Source organism: Sabethes cyaneus, chromosome 1 (genome assembly GCF_943734655.1).
Source record: "Sabethes cyaneus chromosome 1, idSabCyanKW18_F2, whole genome shotgun sequence".
NCBI lineage: Eukaryota > Metazoa > Arthropoda > Insecta > Diptera > Culicidae > Sabethes > Sabethes cyaneus.
The window spans coordinates 114,328,117-114,347,856 of record NC_071353.1 but is presented as its reverse complement, the minus strand read 5'-3'; the positions used below and the strand labels follow the sequence as shown (position 1 = coordinate 114,347,856).

The 19,740-nt window shown below is 43.6% G+C and overlaps 1 protein-coding gene across 2 annotated transcripts in view; it reads right to left on the bottom strand.

The window, feature by feature from the left end:
* LOC128745303 (uncharacterized) overlaps nucleotides 1-19,740 on the bottom strand; it is a 277,308-nt gene that overhangs the window by 17,610 nt on the left and 239,958 nt on the right. For both annotated transcript variants that reach the window (XM_053842339.1, XM_053842340.1), the window contains one exon: nucleotides 6,493-7,242. In XM_053842339.1, the coding sequence (XP_053698314.1) occupies nucleotides 6,493-7,242 (750 nt within the window). The remainder of the gene's footprint in view (nucleotides 1-6,492; nucleotides 7,243-19,740) is intronic.

Below are 19,740 nucleotides of genomic sequence, written 5' to 3'. Positions count from 1 at the left end.
TTAAAAACGAAGAACGTATGAAGAGTTTGCTCAACCATTGAAGGTGACGCAATATGTAGTGTTTTTACGATTGATAGCCGTGGGAGTAAAAGGATATTTCACTTGCGCTGATACAAAGGCAACAAAGAAGAGATCCGTTACATCAGATAGTCACTGGGGAGCAGAAATGGATATTCCATGACAACCCCAGAAAAAAAAACTACCACGCTGTGCCCGGTGAATCATTACCATTGACCTCAAGCTACCGCATGCTACGGAATTGCTTCCTTTTAGTTTAGCGCCCGGTTGGGTCAGTATCTCGCAACTTATTAATTTATTCTAAATGACTTGCCTACCGCTGAGCCCTGCAGTCTATGTGCCACTTTACTTTAGACAAATGATAAACTAGGTCAATGCAAAGCTGAACGTAAAAGAACGCAAGGCAATGTCTTCTGCAACTAAATTCCTGGTTCAAAATATGATAAAATAGGGCGCGCAGGTAGGGGCGCTACATCTCCCCCTTACAGAGCTGCAAGTCATTTCAGAATGGATACCACGAAGTTCCACAGCCTCTTATTTAGCACTCATATCTTAACCTCCTCGTGATACCATCCGATACCATATGTTCCTTAGTGGAAATCGGACAACCGATGAAAACTAGGGTCGTATGCGGACAGAGAAGAGGGCACTCATGCGAAGGCTGAGTGTAAACTCTTCGCCTGCAAATGACGGATCTCGGTAGAAGTATGTTCGATGAACCTGAAAATACTGGGAACCTGAGCAGAGGGTCCAAAGCCCTCAAAGGAGGATGGTTTTAATAACTGTTATCCATGGCTAAAAGTAAACCCCTAATCCAAGGTGTCATGCGACCCGTGCCGAGGGACGAATGGTGGGGGGGGTTCTATAAATACTCAGCCTCAAACGGAGCCTGTGGAGTACCAGAGCGCCCTCCACCGTAATCAGCCCTTACCGCATCATGAGGGGCTCTGATGTGGCGGACTTTTCTTTCCCCTCAACTCGTGGGATTCTTATGGAAATCAAAATCAAAAATACAACAAGTGTAGATACGGTGAAAAACCCGTTCGCTAGAAGAGGCATCCAGCGTTCTCCACCAAGGGTGGAGAAGGATGCAACTAGGAGCGCTAGTGTGGGTGGCAAAGGCAGCGGTATGCCTACCACGCCGGACACAGCGATGAACGGCCCAGCGCTAATCAGGGCGATGGAGAAGAATAGAGACGCTGTACCTAAAGTGGTAGCAGCGCCACAGCAGCTCGATGTAATAACCGAGTTTACGTCAGGTCGCGGCAATTTCTCCAAGGATCTGAAGCAGAGCTTGCTCATGCTTCGGAGAACTTTGAATGCAGCGACCAAAACGCACAACGACCTCGTGGCGCGTGCAGGAGAGGCGAAGAAGGCGTCGAAGGCAGTACAAACGGACGCTTGCCCGTTGACGGAGTGTCGTAACGCGGCCCAGGAGGCCACGGAAAGCGCTACCAGCAGCGGTAAGGCATCCGCCAAGCGCCCGAGACAGTCCCCGGGGGATAGCACCCCTGGTGGATCGAAAAACGCCTGATCGGTAAAAGCCCTCAGGCTAGCGGGTTGGCAGAGCTAACCGATGAACCAGCGGGAAGCTCCAAGACAGGTGGCCCGTGGACCGAGGTTAGGGCCAAGAGAAAAGGCGGAGGAGGCTCCAGTAAAAAAAACTGCTCCATCTAAACCGGCAAGAAAGCGAGCGAAGAAGGGTGACGCTCTTATCCTGAAAACCGACGGGTCGAAATAATCGGGGGTTCTGAAGGCCATGAAAGGAGACGCCCTACTCAAGGACCTGTGCGCGGACGTGCGGAGCATCCGCCGCTCACGCACGGGCGATATGATCCTCGAGTTAAAGAAGGACGCCACAAAGAAGAGTTCCGTATACAAGTCCATAGCGGAAGGAGTGCAGGTACGTGCTCTCACACCAGAAGTGACTCTCCAGCTTAAGAACCTGGCCGAGATCACCGAAGTGCGCGAGGTCGTGCAAGCTCTCAAAGAGCAAAGTGGAGTGGTGGTGGCAACCGAGGCGGTTCGCCTACGCAAGGGTCCGGCCGGGACCCAGGTAGCCACCATACGACTTCCGCTGACTGACGGAAACAAAGCCCTGAAAGCTTCTAGGCTAAAAGTGGGGTGGTCGGTATGCCCACTGAGCGTGTTCAAGTAGTCGGAAGCTTGCTTCCGGTGCTTCGAGCATGGACATAAAGCCTGGAACTGCAAGGGGCCAGATAGGAGCCAGTTGTGCAGGAGATGTGGCAGTGCTGGCCATAAAGCAAAGAACTGCGCGGAGCCTCCCAAGTGCCTGATCTGTACCGGTAAACGGGACGCAAAGCACGTAACAGGAGGTCCAAGGTGCCCGGCCGGTGTGCCGGCGACTAAGCCACGTTCATAGTGCAAGTGACACAACTCAACCTGAACCACTGCAACACGGCTCAGCAGCTGTTACACCAATCAGTTTCTGAGTTAGCAATGGACATTGCCATAATCTCAGATCCATATCGCGTCTCTGCCGGAAACGGCAACTGGGTCTCGGATAGGTCTGCGACGGCGGCTATATGGACGACAAGCAGGTTCCCGGTTCAGGAGGTTGTGTCAACTGCAGACGAGGGATTTGTGGTTGCCAAAGTGGATGGGGTGTTCTGCTGCAGCTGTTATGCTCCGCCGAGTTGGTCTATCGAGCAGTTTACGCGGATGGTAGACCGAGTATCAGATGTGCTGACTGGTTTACGGCCGGTGGTTGTAGCGGGCGACTTTAACGCTTGGGCGGTAGAGCGGGGAAGTCGTCGCACGAACCATAGGGGTCGGATTCCGCTTGAAGCTCTGGCAAAGCTTAACGTAGACCTGGCCAACGTCGGCAACACAAGTACCTTCAGTAGGAACGGTGCGGAGTCTATCATCGACGTGACTTTTGGCAGTCCTGGGCTGATAGGAGGCTGGAGGGTAGACAATGGCTACACTCACAGTGACCACCAGGCGGTCCGCTATGGTGTCGGTCAGATAACGAGGCGGCAGGCGGTGAGTAGGGCCAACACTCCAACCACCCGTGGATGGAAGACATCATACTTCGATCCCGAAGTATTTGTGGAAGCGATCCGGAGAGAGTGCGGTGATCGCGGTATGCCCGATCCGAACGCTGATCATTTGGTTGAGGTACTGTCGCGATCGTGTGACGCTACCATGCCTAGGAAAAGTCGACCTAGGTATGGCAGGTCACCGGCTTACTGGTGGACAGATGAAATTGCGGAACTCCGCGGAGCGTGCTTTCGTGCGAGGAGAATTATGCAATGACGTTCGTTCGGATGAAGGTAGGGCTGAATGTCGAGTAGCACTTGTTGCTGCATGCGCAGCGCTTAAGAGTGGGATAAAAGCTAGTAAACGAGCCTGCTTTGAAAGGTTATGACTAATGCGAACCTGTGGGGCGATGCCTACAGGGTCGTAATGGCAAAGGCCAAGGGTGTGATGGCGCCCGCAGAGCGATCGCCAGAGATGCTGGAGCGAATCATCGAGGGCCTCTTTCTGCGCCACGAGCCAAGGCCCTGGCCTCAGGTCGCTGAGTCGTCCCACGGCCGACGTTCCAGTATCTCAGACTATAGCGTAGGATGGTCGGCCTCCATGCCGAACATCTAAATTAACGTGGGCGACGGCGGCTTAGAGGTTGGGGAGGAAGCGACGGTTACGAACGACGAACTCATTGAGATCGCTAAATCCCTAAAGGTGAGCAAGGCACCGGGACTAGACGGAATTCCGAATTTGGCCATTAAAACGGCTATTTTGGAGACTCTCGAATTATTCGGAGCAGTAATAAGTAGATGCCTGGAAGATGGCCACTTCCTGGACAGATGGAAGCGACAGAACGTGGTCCTATTGCCGAAGCCGGGAAACCCTCCGGGTGTCCCTTCGTCATATAGCCCAATCTGTCTGCTCGATACTGCTCGATACTCCAGCACCTTGGAGAGGGTTATCCTTAACAGACTCGTACAGTACACGGAGGGTACAAACGGTCTGTCAAGGAACCAATTCGACTTCCATAAAGGCAAATCTACGGTGGATGCCATCTTGTCTGTCACTAGGACAGTCGAGGTGGCAATCCCGCGTAAGAGGACGGGTATCCGCTATTGCACAGTTGTCACGCTTGACGTGAGAAATGCGTAATAGCGCTACCTGGGACTCCATAGCCAACTCGCTTCGGAACGTCCAAGTGCCGGTGTCGCTGTACAGAATTCTGGAAAATTATTTCCAGAATCGTGTGCTATGCTACAACACGGAGGAGGGTCAGAAATGCGTTCCAATCACCTCAGGGGTTCCGCAAGGTTCCATATTGGGCCCGGTGTTGTGGAACGTCATGTATGACGAGGTGTTGAAGCTAAAGTTCCCGGTAGGGGTGGTGATTGTCGGCTTTGCGGACGATATCACCTTGGAAGTCTACGGTGAATCTATCAGAGAGGTTGAGTTGACGGCTGCCCACTCTATAAGCATTGTTGAAGATTGGATGCGATCTAGGAAACTGGACCTAGCGCATCATAAAACGGAGGTTATCGTGGTGAACAACCGCAAGTCGGTGCAGCAAGCAAATATCAGCGTAGGGGATTGCGCTATTTCGGTCCTTAAAACTCCTGGGAGTCATGGTCGACGACAAGCTCAAGTTCGGGAGCCACGTCGATTATGCCTGCAAGAAGGCTTCCACAGCTATTTCGGCATCGGCTCGTATGATGTCTAATAGCTCTGCGGTATATAGTAGCAAGCGAAGGCTTTTAGCCAACGTGGTCCAGTCCATACTTAGGTATGGCGGACCGGTGTGGTCATCCGCGTTAGGAACCAAACGCTACCTAGGTAAGCTGGAAAGTACCTATCGTCTCATGTGCTTGAGAGTGTGGAGTGCGTATCGCACAGTTTCATATGACGCAATCTGCGTCTTAGCGTGTATGATACCAATTGGCATCATCATCAATGAGAACGTTGATTGCTTCAACCAACGTGGAACTAGAGGCATACGGAGTACCACAAGATCGGCCTCGATGATCACTTGGCAGCGGGCATGGTCTGATTCCACAAAGGGCCAGTGGACACACCGACTTATTCCGGAAGTATCCGGGTGGGTCGACAGGCGCCATGGCGAAGTCAACTTCCACCTGACACAGATTGTGTCAGGGCATGGTTGTTTTAGACAGTATCTGCACAAGTTCGGGCATGCGAAGTGCCCCGCGTGTCCCGAATGCGTGGATGTTGAAGAAACTGCAGAACATGTTTTCTTTATATGCCGTCGTTTCGTGGACGCGAGAAGCAACATGCAGACAGTGAGCGAACAGGACACTACTCCGGATAACTTAGTCCAAAGGATGTGTTCTAGCTCGGACGTCTGGGGTGCGGTCAATGCGGCTGCTACCCAGATTGTATTTGAGCTACAAAACCGCTGGAGAGCCGATCAACGGCGAATAAACAGTCTAACTGCCATAGTCCAGTAGTTATCTAAGAGTGTGCGTTAAGCACAATAGCCCCTCCCTGAAGTAATACCGATAAGATGGTGCCAGGGGGGATTGAGGCTGGAGACTCGAGTAGGGTTTTAGTGGGTCTGGGTCCTCACGCCCCATTAGGGGTTCGGGATTCTAAGGTGCTGAGCAGATTTCCCTAGTCGTTAAAAAAAATCATCTCAGAACGAGATTGCGAGCAGCAGCTAGCAGAGAAAAAATAGGGAACCACCGCGGCACTATCAGTTTTCTTCACTGATAATATTCATATTGCTTAGTTGCAGTCGGAAAAGTCGTGAAAGAGTATTTGAAAACGCTCAAGTGGAATATTTTACCGCGTCCGCCATCCTATTCTTCCAATATTGCTCATTCTGATTGCGGGTTCTTCCGGCGGTTCACTTCTTTCTATGAGTTCGAAAATCGACTCAAAACTTATATCTTCTCAAAAGATGACAATCTTAAAAAAATTCTAGACGGAATTCGGTAATTGCTTGAGAGATGGTAAAAAGCACTAGCAAACGATCGGCAATAGTTCAATTAATTTGTTGATTAATTTTGATTTTGGCATAAATTAGTTTTTGACCTTAGAAAAATGGATGGAATTAATTTGTATCTCCCAATAATTTACGACCACAAATAAGGGTCGCAATCAGTTGTACACAGCAAAACAACAGCAGTTTGAATTTTAATGAAGCACTTGATCAAGTACTCTTGAATCGTTTTACACTTAGATTGAGGCGTTGTAAATCCTGTTTATATGCAAGCAACGTTAATTAGCGTTAATGTTGGTTAAGCTATGAATAAATAAAGAAATAAACCCTGAGCGAAGCGTCTTGATCAATAAGCAAAAAACATCCGCAGTGTAAAGATAGACATATTTTTAACATTTGCGCGGTAGATCACAACGTCATATTTCTATTCAAAGAACGTGTTCGAACTCAACAGTGAAAGAAGCCAGAAAAATATGAGTAAATAAGCGATGCGTTAAGGTGTGAAAAAAAACTAAATCAAAACTTACCGTGCATCGAGTTCCGATTGTTATTAGCGAGATCGGTGATCAGTTGAACATTACCGCCAGCGCCTCCACCAGCAACAGCCACCGGCAGGGATACGCAGGACGTTCGATTGCTGCTGCTGTTGACGTGATTCCCGTTGACCACAGTTGTTGCTGCTGCCACTGCTGCTGCTGCCGCTGCCGCTGCACTGTTGCTGCCACCGCCGTGGTGACTTTTCCATTTATCGAGCGAAAAGTGATACTTTGCTTTGTTGAGGGTGTTCTGAAACTGAGTGATGCTGCGCCTTCGCTCGCCGGAAGTCTGCTGCTGCTGTTCGGACGCAGAGGCCGTTGGTGTTACTTCCTTTGGCGTTGAATTCTTTGGTTGGTCGCGACGATTGCGCCGGTGATGCTCACGTAGGTACTCCTCCCGGATGTCGTTCTCGTCCAGGTCGATTTCGTCCTCGTCGTCGTCGTCGTCGTCCTCGTCTTCGTCGTCGGAAGAAATGTACCGTTCCTCTGAGTAGCAGCTGTCCTCGGAACTAACGGTACGAGTTGACGGCTTATATTCGAGTTTGGTACTCGCACTGGTGCGTTCCGTCTGGTACGGAATTAACTGATCTGCCGTACTTAACTGCCGCTGGTGATGCTTGCCGTCGGAACCGTTCAGAATAGCTTCCGGAGCTCGCTTGCCAAGACCGCCGTCGGCCGGGAGATCGAACGACAGAGTGCTATCCCACGAGGTGTCTGCTGTTTGGTAGGGCTTTGTTTCATCTGAAAGAAACCGGATGGAGAAGAGAGAAAAAAAGGGTGTAAAAATTAGCACATACTTCAAGGTGAACCAGCTGCCAAGAGCTGTAACGCGCTGTATTTAAATAGTTGGGTCTACAAATTTAGCTCACTCCGACTAATATAAGGACGCGAATTAGAAAACCTGTTGGACGCCCACAGACAAAATCTGTGCCGCTAGGTGAGTTTTATGAGCAGGGAAAGTGGTTTGTGTGGAACTCTGCTAGAACTGTAGCGCGTTCAACGATGGTGGTTTCTGAATCGAGAATTCAATCAAAATGACACTCACAGACTGTTTGGCAAGGCACATTGCGAAATCTAGTTCGGAAGTTAGGTCCATTGGCGAATGAATCGAAACATTCAAATAACTTTTTTTGCCGCCCTTCATCGTCGAAAGCGTGAGCCAACAATGCAATGCAGCAAATGGCTAAAATGCAAAGCAACCGAACCCGACGGGGGAACGCAGAAGGTAAAAAACCTACCTGTTGAACACAGACCAACCTACCAACCTGCGCGCTGTGGGTTGTAATTTGACCGCCGCAGGTTTTCGGTCCTGTATGTACAACCGAAAAAACACCGACCCGCTAATTTTCGGATCATTTTCAAAAGCGACGGCTGGCAGTTTTAAATTACCGCCGAGCGCTCAGCTCGGAGCCAGTGCCACTGTGCTCAGTTTAAGCCCCGCTGCTGGCCAATTGATTGCGAACCGTTTTGTCGTCGTTTCTTATTTTGGAATGTGAAGGTTGTTGCTTGCCGTTTGCCAGTGGCAGCTCTATAGCGCTACTAAAGAGACTTTAAACGGGGGGACCCCTAATATGAAATCAAACCAATCAATGCTTATGAATAATACTAATTTAAGGTTTTAGCTTTTTTCCGTTTTTTCTTTAATGGTCAATGCCTTTGGTTACACAACTAAGGAAGGTTAATACTGACTAAATATCTTTAAATAACTGGCCAGCCTAGAGTGGGGCACTCTGGGGTCATACATAATGATTTGCCGATGATGTCCTATGTTTCATAAAATGACAGTTCTCGGTTCTATAGCTTAGTTTCTTTTACACTAAAAAATATCTCTAGGTTTGGACACAAATATAATCGGGATTTATTTCGAAAATATCGTAAATAATTTTCATCTAAGAATCTTAGAATGTTATGGATTTTTCTATCACGAAAATAATTAATGGACGTCCTGTTCCAACCCAAGTAACAATTCTGAAGCCACGTGGTTTTACTTGCATTTTATAAAGATTTTATTGTGAATTACCTACGGTTTTATTATGGTATTACACAATATTTAGAGGATACGACTCAAAACACACCTATAGCTGTTAGCTATAAAACCATAATAAAACTGTTAAAAGGGCAAATTTAATGTACTTGCTTATATATTACCCCGATAAAACTAGTTGGCTGTATCACGTCTCTTATAAACGTACCATACGTGTGGCGTAACAATACAATATGGTGAACCAAGCGAAAATTCATCAAAACAAAGTGTGTTACAGAAAGTAAATTATTATAAGTCGGATTTTATGTTACAAGAAGCAACTAAAAGATTTTTTCTTGAAATTGAGAATAACTAATCATCTATATAAAAATGGATTTCTGTCTGTCTGTCGGGATGTTCCTTATAGAATCAAAAACTACTGAACTAATCAAAAATTTGCCTTTAGAGGTATTTGGGGCCAGGAAAGGTTTTAGTGATGGGTAGAGACTCCTCCCATACAAATGAAATACAAATTTCTGCATAACTCGAGAACTAATCAAGCAAATAGAACAAAATTTGGCATGTGAAGGTTTTCGAGGCTAAGAATTTATTCTATGGTAAATTGAGACCCCTCCCCAGTTTAGAAAGGGAATTATGACTCCTCTCCCCTTTAAGAGGGGGGGCTTCCATACAAATGAAATACAACTTTCCTCATTACTCGAGAACTAATCAAGCAAATGGAACCAAATTTGGCATGCGAAGGTTTTCGAGGCCAAAAATATTTTCTATGGTGAATTAGGACCCCTCCCCACTTTAAGAGGGGGGGCTCCTGTACAAATGAAAAACAAATTTCCTCATAACTCGACAACTAATCAAGCAAATGGAACCAAATTTGACATGTGGGTGTTTTTGGAGACAAAATTTTTTTCTATGGTGAATTGGGACCCCTCCCCACTTTAGGAGGGGGGCTCCTATACAAATTAAATACAAATTTCCTCATAACTCGAGAACTAATCAAAATTTGGCATGTTTTCAAGGGCAAGAAGGTTTTCTATGATGAATTAGGACCGCTCCCCACTTTAGGAGGGGGGGCTCCTATACAAACGAAATACAAATTTCCTCATAACTCGAGAACTAATCAAGCAAATGGAACCAAATTTAGCAAGTGGGTGTTTTTGTAGGTAAGAATATTTTCTATGATGAATTAGGACACCTTACCTTTTTAGGAGGGGGGCTCCCATGCAAACGAAATATAAATTTCCTCATAACTCGAGAATTAATCAATCAAATGGAACCAAATTTGACATGTAAGTGGTTTTGGAAGCAAGATTTTTTTTTCTATGGTGAATTGAGACCCCTCTCCTCTTTATAAAACGAGTTATGACCCATCTCCCCTTTAAGAGGGTGGGCTTCCATACAAATGAAATGCCATTTTCATCTTATTTCGAGAACTAATCAAGCAAATGGAACCAAATTTGGCATGTGGGAGTTTTAGATAGCAGAAATTTTTTCTATGGTGAATTACGACCCCTTCCCCTTTTAAGAGGGGGGCTCCCATACAAATGAAATTCAAATTTCCTTATAACTTGAGAACTAATCAAGCAAATGGAACCAAATTTGGCATGTGGGAGATTTTGGAGTCTTGATTTTTTTTATGATAGTTAGAGACCTCTCACCCCTGTGGTAGGGGGATATGGACCCTCATACAAATAAAACAGAAATTTTTGCGAAACTCAAGAACTAATCGAACTCGAGAAATTCGAAACTCTTCCCTAAAATATTAGTCAATAACAAGACCACAAAAACTATCTATAGTAACACTAGATCATTCAGGACGAGACGGCCGCGAGTGTTGCCGGCGACTCGCCGTTGGAAGCGCCGCCCACTGGGGGGAGGCAATTCCCCGCAGAAATTATTTATTTTCCTAGGTCTACCTGGGTTTCCTGGAACGAGCGACAGCGAGTAAGGAGAGGATCGCGAAATGGTACTTTCCACAAAAAAGTTTTCCGTGAAATGGTACATTCCGCTTAAGGTTTTTCGCAAAATGATATTCGGCGAAATGTTGTACAATCATGGCGAATATTGCTATCCGCTTTCTGGCTATGCAATGATGGGACAGGGGAGTTATTTTCTACTTTATTGTGAGAAAAAATTGCAAATTTGTATATTAAACTACCCATTCCAGGTAACTAATAAGCATTAACATAATCAGCAAATCAGCACGTTGTCGTATAGGGTAACCAACCTTTTTTGGACCCCATCAGCAGCTGTACATAATTTGGACACTTGCATTTGATTTTGCTGTAAGTGTCCAAATTATGTACAGCTGCTGATGGGGTCCAAAATACGTTGGTTACCCTATTAGCTTTTTGACTGCATAGGTGTTGTCAATTGGCATCCAAAATTGTATTCAAATTCTTCGTGTCGGTAATTAGCTGTAAATTAGCATTGTCAGCACTATAAGAAGGTTATGCGTAAAGTAGCTGTATATTATGCCAAAATAGCATTTAAGTAGCATTTAAGGCGACTTAAATGCTTATTGGCCTACATTTGAATAGCATTGGTGATGCTTATTGGTTACCTGGGATGCTTTCATAGTTACGTAACTGCCAAAATGAATCATCTAAGGTTGAACTCCTCAGAAACTTGCAAAACTCGAGATTGTGACAAAGATCATCCGAGATTCATGATTTATGTACAACACAGGTTAATTTGTGGCAATACGAAGTTTGTCGGGTCAGCTAGTTGAATATATTTATTTTGGTAAAACAACCAGTTTTCGAAAATTGAAATTGAAATTTTGAAAGCGCGTTGATTTTATCCGCCTGTCTTATCAATCTGCCCGATAAAATTTAATGCGCATACGCTGCACAACTACAGAGGCTGCTGAAAGTTTATTTATTTATTCTTTAGGATATTTTATTACGTTCGCTATAAACCAAATCGAGCAGGATAACCTGTTAGTAAAACTTTAATTTGCTCATACTCATCTGCTCACGGATGTGTATTTTCAAGTTAACAAAGCTGTTTGACTGACTTGACTTTTTACCAGAGTGGAAAGCGAAAAACTTTATAATATTATGGGTTGTCAAACTGCGAAAGCTTAATCAGTTTTATTGCTCCTTTCAGCACAGCGTGATACGTCTACTTGACCTTAAAACCTTAATTTTATTAATTTACTAGCTGAGTGCCCGATCTTACTCGAGGCGCCTTTGTCTCACAGCCACTTGTACATCAGTTATTGTAACCGAAATGCTTATAATGCAAAAATATAATGCTTGTTCCTCTTTTGGATGCTCCTCCCCATTTGTCAGTTCCTCTTCTTTTGTCTACCCGGCCACTTACATATCTGTTTTCTGTTTGTGTGAAATCTGTTTGTGTGAAATCCCTATAAAACCCAATGAAGAAAGAGAAACAAAAATATTTATCCTATTTGCACCTTCCACTAACAATGGCCCCACCCATAGGTAATGAATAGTTTTGTTATTGTGCTTTTCAAAAAAAGTAGAAGGTGCGACAGAGTTTCTTCCATGGATACAAAAAACCTGTCATTCCTTTCAACTCACTTCAAGACAGAACTTGTTTGTAAACAATGTTTTTAGTGTCACCACCAGGAGCAAGTATGCACATTGGCTGAGCCCACTCTGCAGCAAGCCACATAAAGTTTACCAAGGGAAAAACATGGTGTTCTCAGATGAACACTTTGATTCGGTGCATAATTACGCTTGACAAATCTACAGCTGCGAGCATTGCAGTTTAGTGTTTCGTATTTTGATTTTTTCTGTTGTACGGATAAATTGTTACAGTTATGTGGGCGTTACTCCCCCCTTCTCGTCAGCAACCTCCGGTTATCAGCTTCTCCTTTTGTCCTGTCCTTATGGGAGAATCGTCTAAACATTTCGGTCCCCCTGTTGTCAACCCCTTCAGTGCTGATTCTCTTATGTCAAGGAACATGTGTGCCAAGTTTGATGAAGAACGGTCAAGCCGTTTCGGAGTTATGGCATCCCCGCTTATTAGGGACCCTCCCTCACCTATTAGGGAACCTCCCCCCTTTTTTGACCACCCAGTGCTGATTCTCTTATGTCAAGGAACATGTGGGCCAAGTTTGTTGTAGAACGGTTAAGCCGTTTCGGAGTTATGGCCTCCCCCTATTAATGACCCTCCCCCACCTATTACGGAACCTCTCACCCCCCATTTTTGTTGAACCCTCAGTTCTGAGTTCCTTATGACAAGGAACATGTATGCCAAGATTTTTTTTTTTTTTTTTTTTGAAACGATGATTCTACAATTGATGAAGGGACGGTAAGGGAAAGTAATGAAGAAGGATTTTTCCGGGAATGAAGGGGAAGGGTGGAAAGGAAGGGGGGGGGGGTAATAGGTAGCTATGGTTAACAAGTTGTCGTTGTGACTCCTATCTTTTGTCCAATGCTGGAAGGTGCATGGGTCGAACCGAACTGTAATCAGATTATAGTTCGGTTCGACCCATGCACCTTCCAGCATTGGACAAAAGATAGGAGTCACAACGACAACTTGTTAACCATAGCTACCTATTACCCCCCCCCCCTTCCTTTCCACACTTCCCCTTCATTCCCGGAAAAATCCTTCTTCATTACTTTCCCTTACCGTCCCTTCATCAATTGTAGAATCATCATTTCAAAAAAAAAAATTATTGATATATGCCTGACCGCATTTCAAGGTCATGACTAAAGTCACGAGTTTGGTCAATGCCAAGATTGATGAAGAACGGTCCAGCCGTTTCGGAGTTTTGGCCTCCCCCTCTCTTAGAGACCCTCCCTACCTATTAGGGAACCTTCCTCCCCTTTTTGTTGACCCCCAGTGCTGATTCTCTTATGTCAAGGAACATGTGTGCCAAGTTTGATGAAAAACGGTCAAGCCGTTTCGGAGTTTTGGCCTTCCCCCCTATTAGGGGCCCTCCCTACCTATTAGGGAATCTCCCTCCCCTTTTTGTTGACCTCCAGTGCTGATTCTCTTATGTCAAGGAACATGTGTGCCAAGTTTGATGAAAAACGGTCAAGGCGTTTCGGAGATAAGGGCTCCCCTCCCTGTTATGAACCCGCCCCCCTCTTTTGGCAACCCCCCAGTGCTGATTCTCTTATATCAAGGAACATGTGTGCCAAGTTTGGTGGAGATCGGTCAAGTCGTTCTGGAGTTATGATGGAACATACAAACATACACACGCTCACTTTTATATGTATAGATCGATAGATAGAAGATAGATAGATAGATAGCGTGGTCATCAGAAAGTTCTGATGGAACTCATAGTTTTAACAGCGGTTTTATAAAATTGGTTCTAAAAATCTCTAGAGGAACGTAATAAAACTATATAGAAACGAATTATAGCCTCGGAAACTACTGAATCCAAGTCGACCGGCGTAAAATTTGTATGCAGGCATTTTTGGGGCCGTGGAAGGTTCTTATGATGGTTTGAGACCCCTCCGTTCTCTGGAAGGGGGGTCTCCGATACAAATGAAACATAAATTGCGGCATAACTCTATAATCTAAATCACGCATTAGCAAATGAAAATATTTTAACCAGGCTCATTCTGAAAAAGAACTATACACGCGCCAGTTCTATTAAATTTTCATTCATTTAGTTGCCAGCGTAGAAACGATATAAAAATAACACAAAAATAATGAAAAAAATGATACCAAATCGAAGCAAAATGCCTAATAATGACACAAAAAATTATGCAATTCGGATCAAAATTACACAAAAATTATAAAACAATGAATAAGCAAATACAGTAATTCCCTAACAAGAATTCTAATAGAGACCGCCTTAATATAAAAACAGCTAATCGTTTTTTCTCCCATGTATTCTTAGAAGCCGCAATAAAAACAACTTTATTTTGCACGAAACAACCATACGGACAGACCGATTTCCAATTCCCAACCGGTAATGGTCACCATCATAAATGTACTCGAAAAACGCATTCATTATCGAATGATTCAACCACAGACAAACCGACATAACTCTTCTTTGTTGAAGAAGATCCAACAAATAGCAACCCCCTCCTTTGGTGGTAAAAAAGCGCCACCTTTACACAAACGGAGACACTCCGAACTAAACCCAAATTTAAAAAAAACAGTTAGAGCCTGCAAAAAATTGGAACAGTGAGTGTTGCTTGGCTGTGTGGTTCGGCAGTACCGTGACTGTGTCACAGTTGTTGTGCATTCAAATCCAATCCGTCCGTCAATGTGCCGGAGAGAAAGGGCTCATTAAAATTTGCCTATCAACCGGCCCGAATCGACCGGTTGTTGTGTCGTTTGTGTCAATCATCTCGCGTACCAAATGCAGAATGCTGCTGCTAATTGATTGATGCTTCGCACCGACCGTTGAGTTTTGGGTTCAATGTTGATTCGATTTATCTGTGTGGCGAATTTGGCAAATTACTAGCCATTTCATTGATTTAGTACGGATTTGTCAAGGTTGCACGGTAATAACATCATTCGTCATGTGGTGTATGTATTTTTTCTTTTTTCTTTTTTTCCTTTTTCAATCATTTATGCTTCGACTGTAACTGTGGGAAATTGGAAATGTCAACTTATCAATCAAGCTGCAGGTATAAAAGCGTCAGTTTGTAATTGAAAGTGCGTTTGCATAAGCTTTCACTGTCATTCGTGAATGTTTTGCGACAACCACCTGCATGATTAGCGTAATTAACGTTGCTGATTGGAAGCTGAAAGATGTAAAGGCGAAAGATGAGGATAGATAGAAGTTTTACTAAAGATGTCAAAATATCTGAACTGAAATTGAGAAAATGAAAATTTGGACATTTAGTTCTTTTTTATTAAATTGAGTTTAAAATACTTGGAAAAAAATTTCTTATAGAAAGAAATCTATGAAACTGTCGGATTAGGTCTCTGCACCTGCAAACTTTAGGCATCATTTGCTATTTTGTCAAAGGCAACACTCGGAAGCAGTGCTCGAAAACATTGGCAGCCTTGCATGAAGGTGAATATAAAACCCATTCAGCGCATACAGTTTTACCCCCGGTAGTATTCTTTTATCTGTCAGTCCATGGACATGACTACTGAACTGCTGACAATTTGTCTTTCACAGTTTTCTACCCTTCCAAACAATTCATTCAGGAATTGCAGTGCTGAACGATTGCTCGACTAATCTACACTATCAGCCATTTTTTGCTGTTGACTGATATTTTAGAACTTGAAGTTTAGTTTTTAACTGCCTGTTTTTTAAAATCAACCAAAACCTGACCGAAGGAAATCACATTTTGGTAGTAACAGTGGACAGGGGATGGAATCTGGGAGGTTGTTTAGCTGCTGTTTGGATGGTGAGGGACTAAAAACGCAGAATCTGTCAACAGGCGAGCGCAAGAATAACCCACTTAGCTAATAAAGGGTTTTGGAGGACCCGTTCCACTATACTCGCAGGTAAGTCCAAGATGGCTGCTAGTCACTGACTGAAAAAGCTCGGCCGCAGCCCGCAGAGGCCCAAAAGAAGAATTGAATACATTGTTCAAGGCAACTATCAAAGCTCTCAAAAAATTAAACATTTTCTGTAACTTTGCCAAAAAAAGTATCTCTGAGTTCAGCGCCGTAGCGTGTAGTTGGTCAGACTGGCCCACACTAAGGGCGCTAACTCTAGGGGGTGCTGAAAATAGCCTGAACTCCAGTAAGGCGCTCTCAACTATAGCGAAGTATTGGATATGGAGGGTTGTACGAATCATGTATGACAGTCTAATTCTAACAAATAATACTTAAGGTGAAACGGTACTCAATCCAACATGGCCGGATCGATGGCACCCATATCCTCACACGGACCCCATTTTTCCGACCATGTTGGGATTCAGTACCGTACCACCTTAACGTCAAGGGAACACTGATAATCAGGGTTTCGCCAAGGCCGTCACAATAGGCCGTATGAATAAAATAGTTTACTTTACTTATTGTCCCATAAGATTTAAACGGGAAAAGCAAAGGAAACTGTTTTATTCGTATGGTCTAATGTGACGCTATGACGCTCTGGAACCAGATCTAGAATCTGTTTCAAAACCTGATAATAAAATGGTCTAAAACCTGATAATAAAGTTGTCCAAAACATGATCCACAATCTAGTCCAAATCTGTTCCATAATCTACAACAAAACCAAATTTGATAAAAGAAAATGTGGTCCACGATATAGTCCTGACCCTAAATATGGTTCCGGTTCAGAATTTGTTTCCAAAATCTGGTTGCTGGTATGAAATCTAATCAAATGTGTGGTTTATAATCTGGCCAATTTGAGAATTTGGTCCAAAATTTGATCAAATGCGCTTCAGAATCTGGCCCCACATCCAAAATTTGGTGCCACATCAGATCTAAAATATAATCAAAAATGTGGTTCAATATATTATCCAACACCTGGTCCAAATTCGATAAAAATGTGGTTCAAAATCTGACCCAGCATTTGAAGGAGGTCCAACATTTGGTTCAGCTCCAGAATCTGGTCCAAAATATGGCCAAAATCTAATGAAAAAGGTTGTCCAAAATCTGGTTCACAATCTACATCAAATTTGTTCTAAAATTGGCTACAAAATCTGGAACAAAATTGTTTTATCCAATTGTGACCCACAAATTAGTCCAGGTCCACAATATGGCTCAAATCTGATCCAAAATCTGGTTGGTGGTTTAAAGTCTGGTCCAGTTCTAGAATCTGGACCCAAATTTGATGCAAAATCTGGTCTATAAATAAAATGTGATCCAGCATCGGCGCAAAAACCATCTCTCGGGTCCATCATCTCAAGGTCTAGAATGTGGTTCAAAATTTGATAAAAAAGGGGTCCAAAATCTAGTCCAAATCTGATAAAAATGGGGTCAAAACTCTTATCTAGAATCTGATGTAGCTCTGGTCTGGAATCTGATCAAAAATAAAATCCAAAATGTGGTCCAAAATCTTATTCAAAATCTGGTCCAAATCTGATGAAGATGTGGTCCAAAATTCGCACCAAAATCTGATGCAAAACCAGAATATGGTCCAGACCAGGAATCTAATCCAAAGTCCAAATCCAAAATTTGATTCTAAATCTGGTGAAAATGCTTGGCTCCAGGCTCAAAATCTGATTTTGATCCGGTACGGGGTTCAAAATCTGGTGCCACATCTGATCCAAAATATGATCAAAAATTTGGTTCAATATATTATCCAACACCTGGTTCAAATTCGATAAAAATGTGGTCCAAAATCTGACCCAAAATTTGATGGAGATCCAATATTTGGTTCAGGTCCAGAATCTGATCCAAAATATGGTCAAAATCTAATGAAAAAGGTAGTCCAAAATCTGGTCCAGAATCTAGTTCAAGATTGTTCCGAAATTATTGACAAAATCTGGAACCAAATTTGATGAAAATGTAATCCGCAAACTAGTCCAGGTCAAAAATATGGTTTAAAATCTGACCCAAAGTCTGGTTAGTGGTTAAAAATCGGATCAAAAATGTGGCTCACAATCTGGTTGATATTCCAGTCCAGTTCCTGAAACTGGACCCAAATTTGCTGCAAAATCTGGCACAAAACCTGATAAAAAATGTGGTCCAACGTCGGGCCCAAAACCACAATCTGGTCCAGTTCTAGAAGGAAGTCCAAAATTTTATCAAAAATGTGGTCCAAAATATTATCCAAAATCTGGTCCAAATCTGATAAAAATGGGGTCCAATCGGATGCAGCTCCAACATCTTGTTCAGGTCAAGCATCTGATCACAAATAAGGTCCAAAATCTTATTCAAAATCTAGTCCATATCTGATAAAAATATGGTTCAAAATCTGATGCCGATCCAGAATCTAATCAGACTCAAAGCCTGGTCAAAAATGTGATCGAAAATCTGACCCGAAATATGATCGAAAATGTGTTCCAAAGCCTGGTTTAAAATCTGGCCCAATTTGAGAATCTGGTCCAAATTCTGATCAAAATGTGCTTTAGAATCTGGTCCAGAATCAAAATATGTTAAAAAGCTGGTCCAAATTTGATAAAAATGTGGTTCAAAATCTGTCCCAAAATTTGAAGGAGGTCAAATATTTGGTTCAGCTTCAGAATCTGGACCAAAATATGACCAAAATCTAATGAAAAAGGTGGTCCAAAATCTGGTCCAGAATTTAGTACAAATTTGTTCCAAAGTTGGTTACGAAATCTGATAAAAATGTGATCCGCAAACTGGTCCAGGTCAAAAATGTGCCTCAAAATCTGGTTGATATTCCGGCCAAGTTCCAGAATCTGGACCTAAATTTGATGCAAAATCTGGTCCAAAATCTGATAAAAAATGTGGTCCAACATCGGGGCAAGAACCACAATCTGGTCCAGGTCTAGAATGTGGTCCAAATTTGATTAAAAATGTAATCCAAAATCTGATCCAAATCTTATAAAAATAGGGTCAAAAATCTGATTAAGAATCTGATGCAGCTCCTAGATCTTGCTTAGGTCTAGAATTTGATCAAAAATAAGGCCCAAAATGTTATGATAAATGTGGTCGAAAATCTTATCCAAAATCTGGTCCAAATCTGAAAAAAATGTGGTCCAAAGTTTGGTGCAATCTGATGCAGATCCAGAAGGTGGTCCAAACCAGTAATCTAATGCAAAGTCTGATTCAAAGCCTGGTCAAAAGTGTGATCGAAAATCTGGCCCAAAATCTGATCAAAAATCCGGAATCCAGTCCAAATCTGTTCTAAAATTTGTTATAAAATTTGGAACAAAATCCGATAGAGAATGTGGTCCAGAATTTAGTGCAGGTTCAGAATCTGGTCGGTAGTTTATAATCTTATCAAAACTAGTTAACTTGCAAGGAACACGGATTTAAGAAACGAGGAATTGCTTAACCGGGTCTTCGCCAAGGGCGCCACATTGTCACGCTATGGCTCTGTCTGTGTTTGCTAGTGCAAAACAGTTAGTTTTGGGATTTATTCACAATGAGCCAGGATTACGGTGGTGGTAGAATGGCGGTAATGGTCTGAGGCTCATAAATTTTACCAAGGCCAGAGGAACGGCGATCTGTTACAACTACTTCCACGTCTGAATATTCGGAGGCACACCTGGAGGCATCCAAATGGATCATGTCCTGATTGACGGTCGACACTTTTCGAGTGTCATCGATGTACGGTCTTCTCGGGGACCAAATTTCGATACTGACCACTATCTCGTCGTGTGTAAGAGTCGCGTAAGCTTGTCGAGCACGGCGAAGGCTCGCACTGAGGGACGCTTCGTTTCAACATCCTGCGATTGACGGCAGATAACGTAGCAGCGGGATACGCCAGAAAGCTCTATCAATGA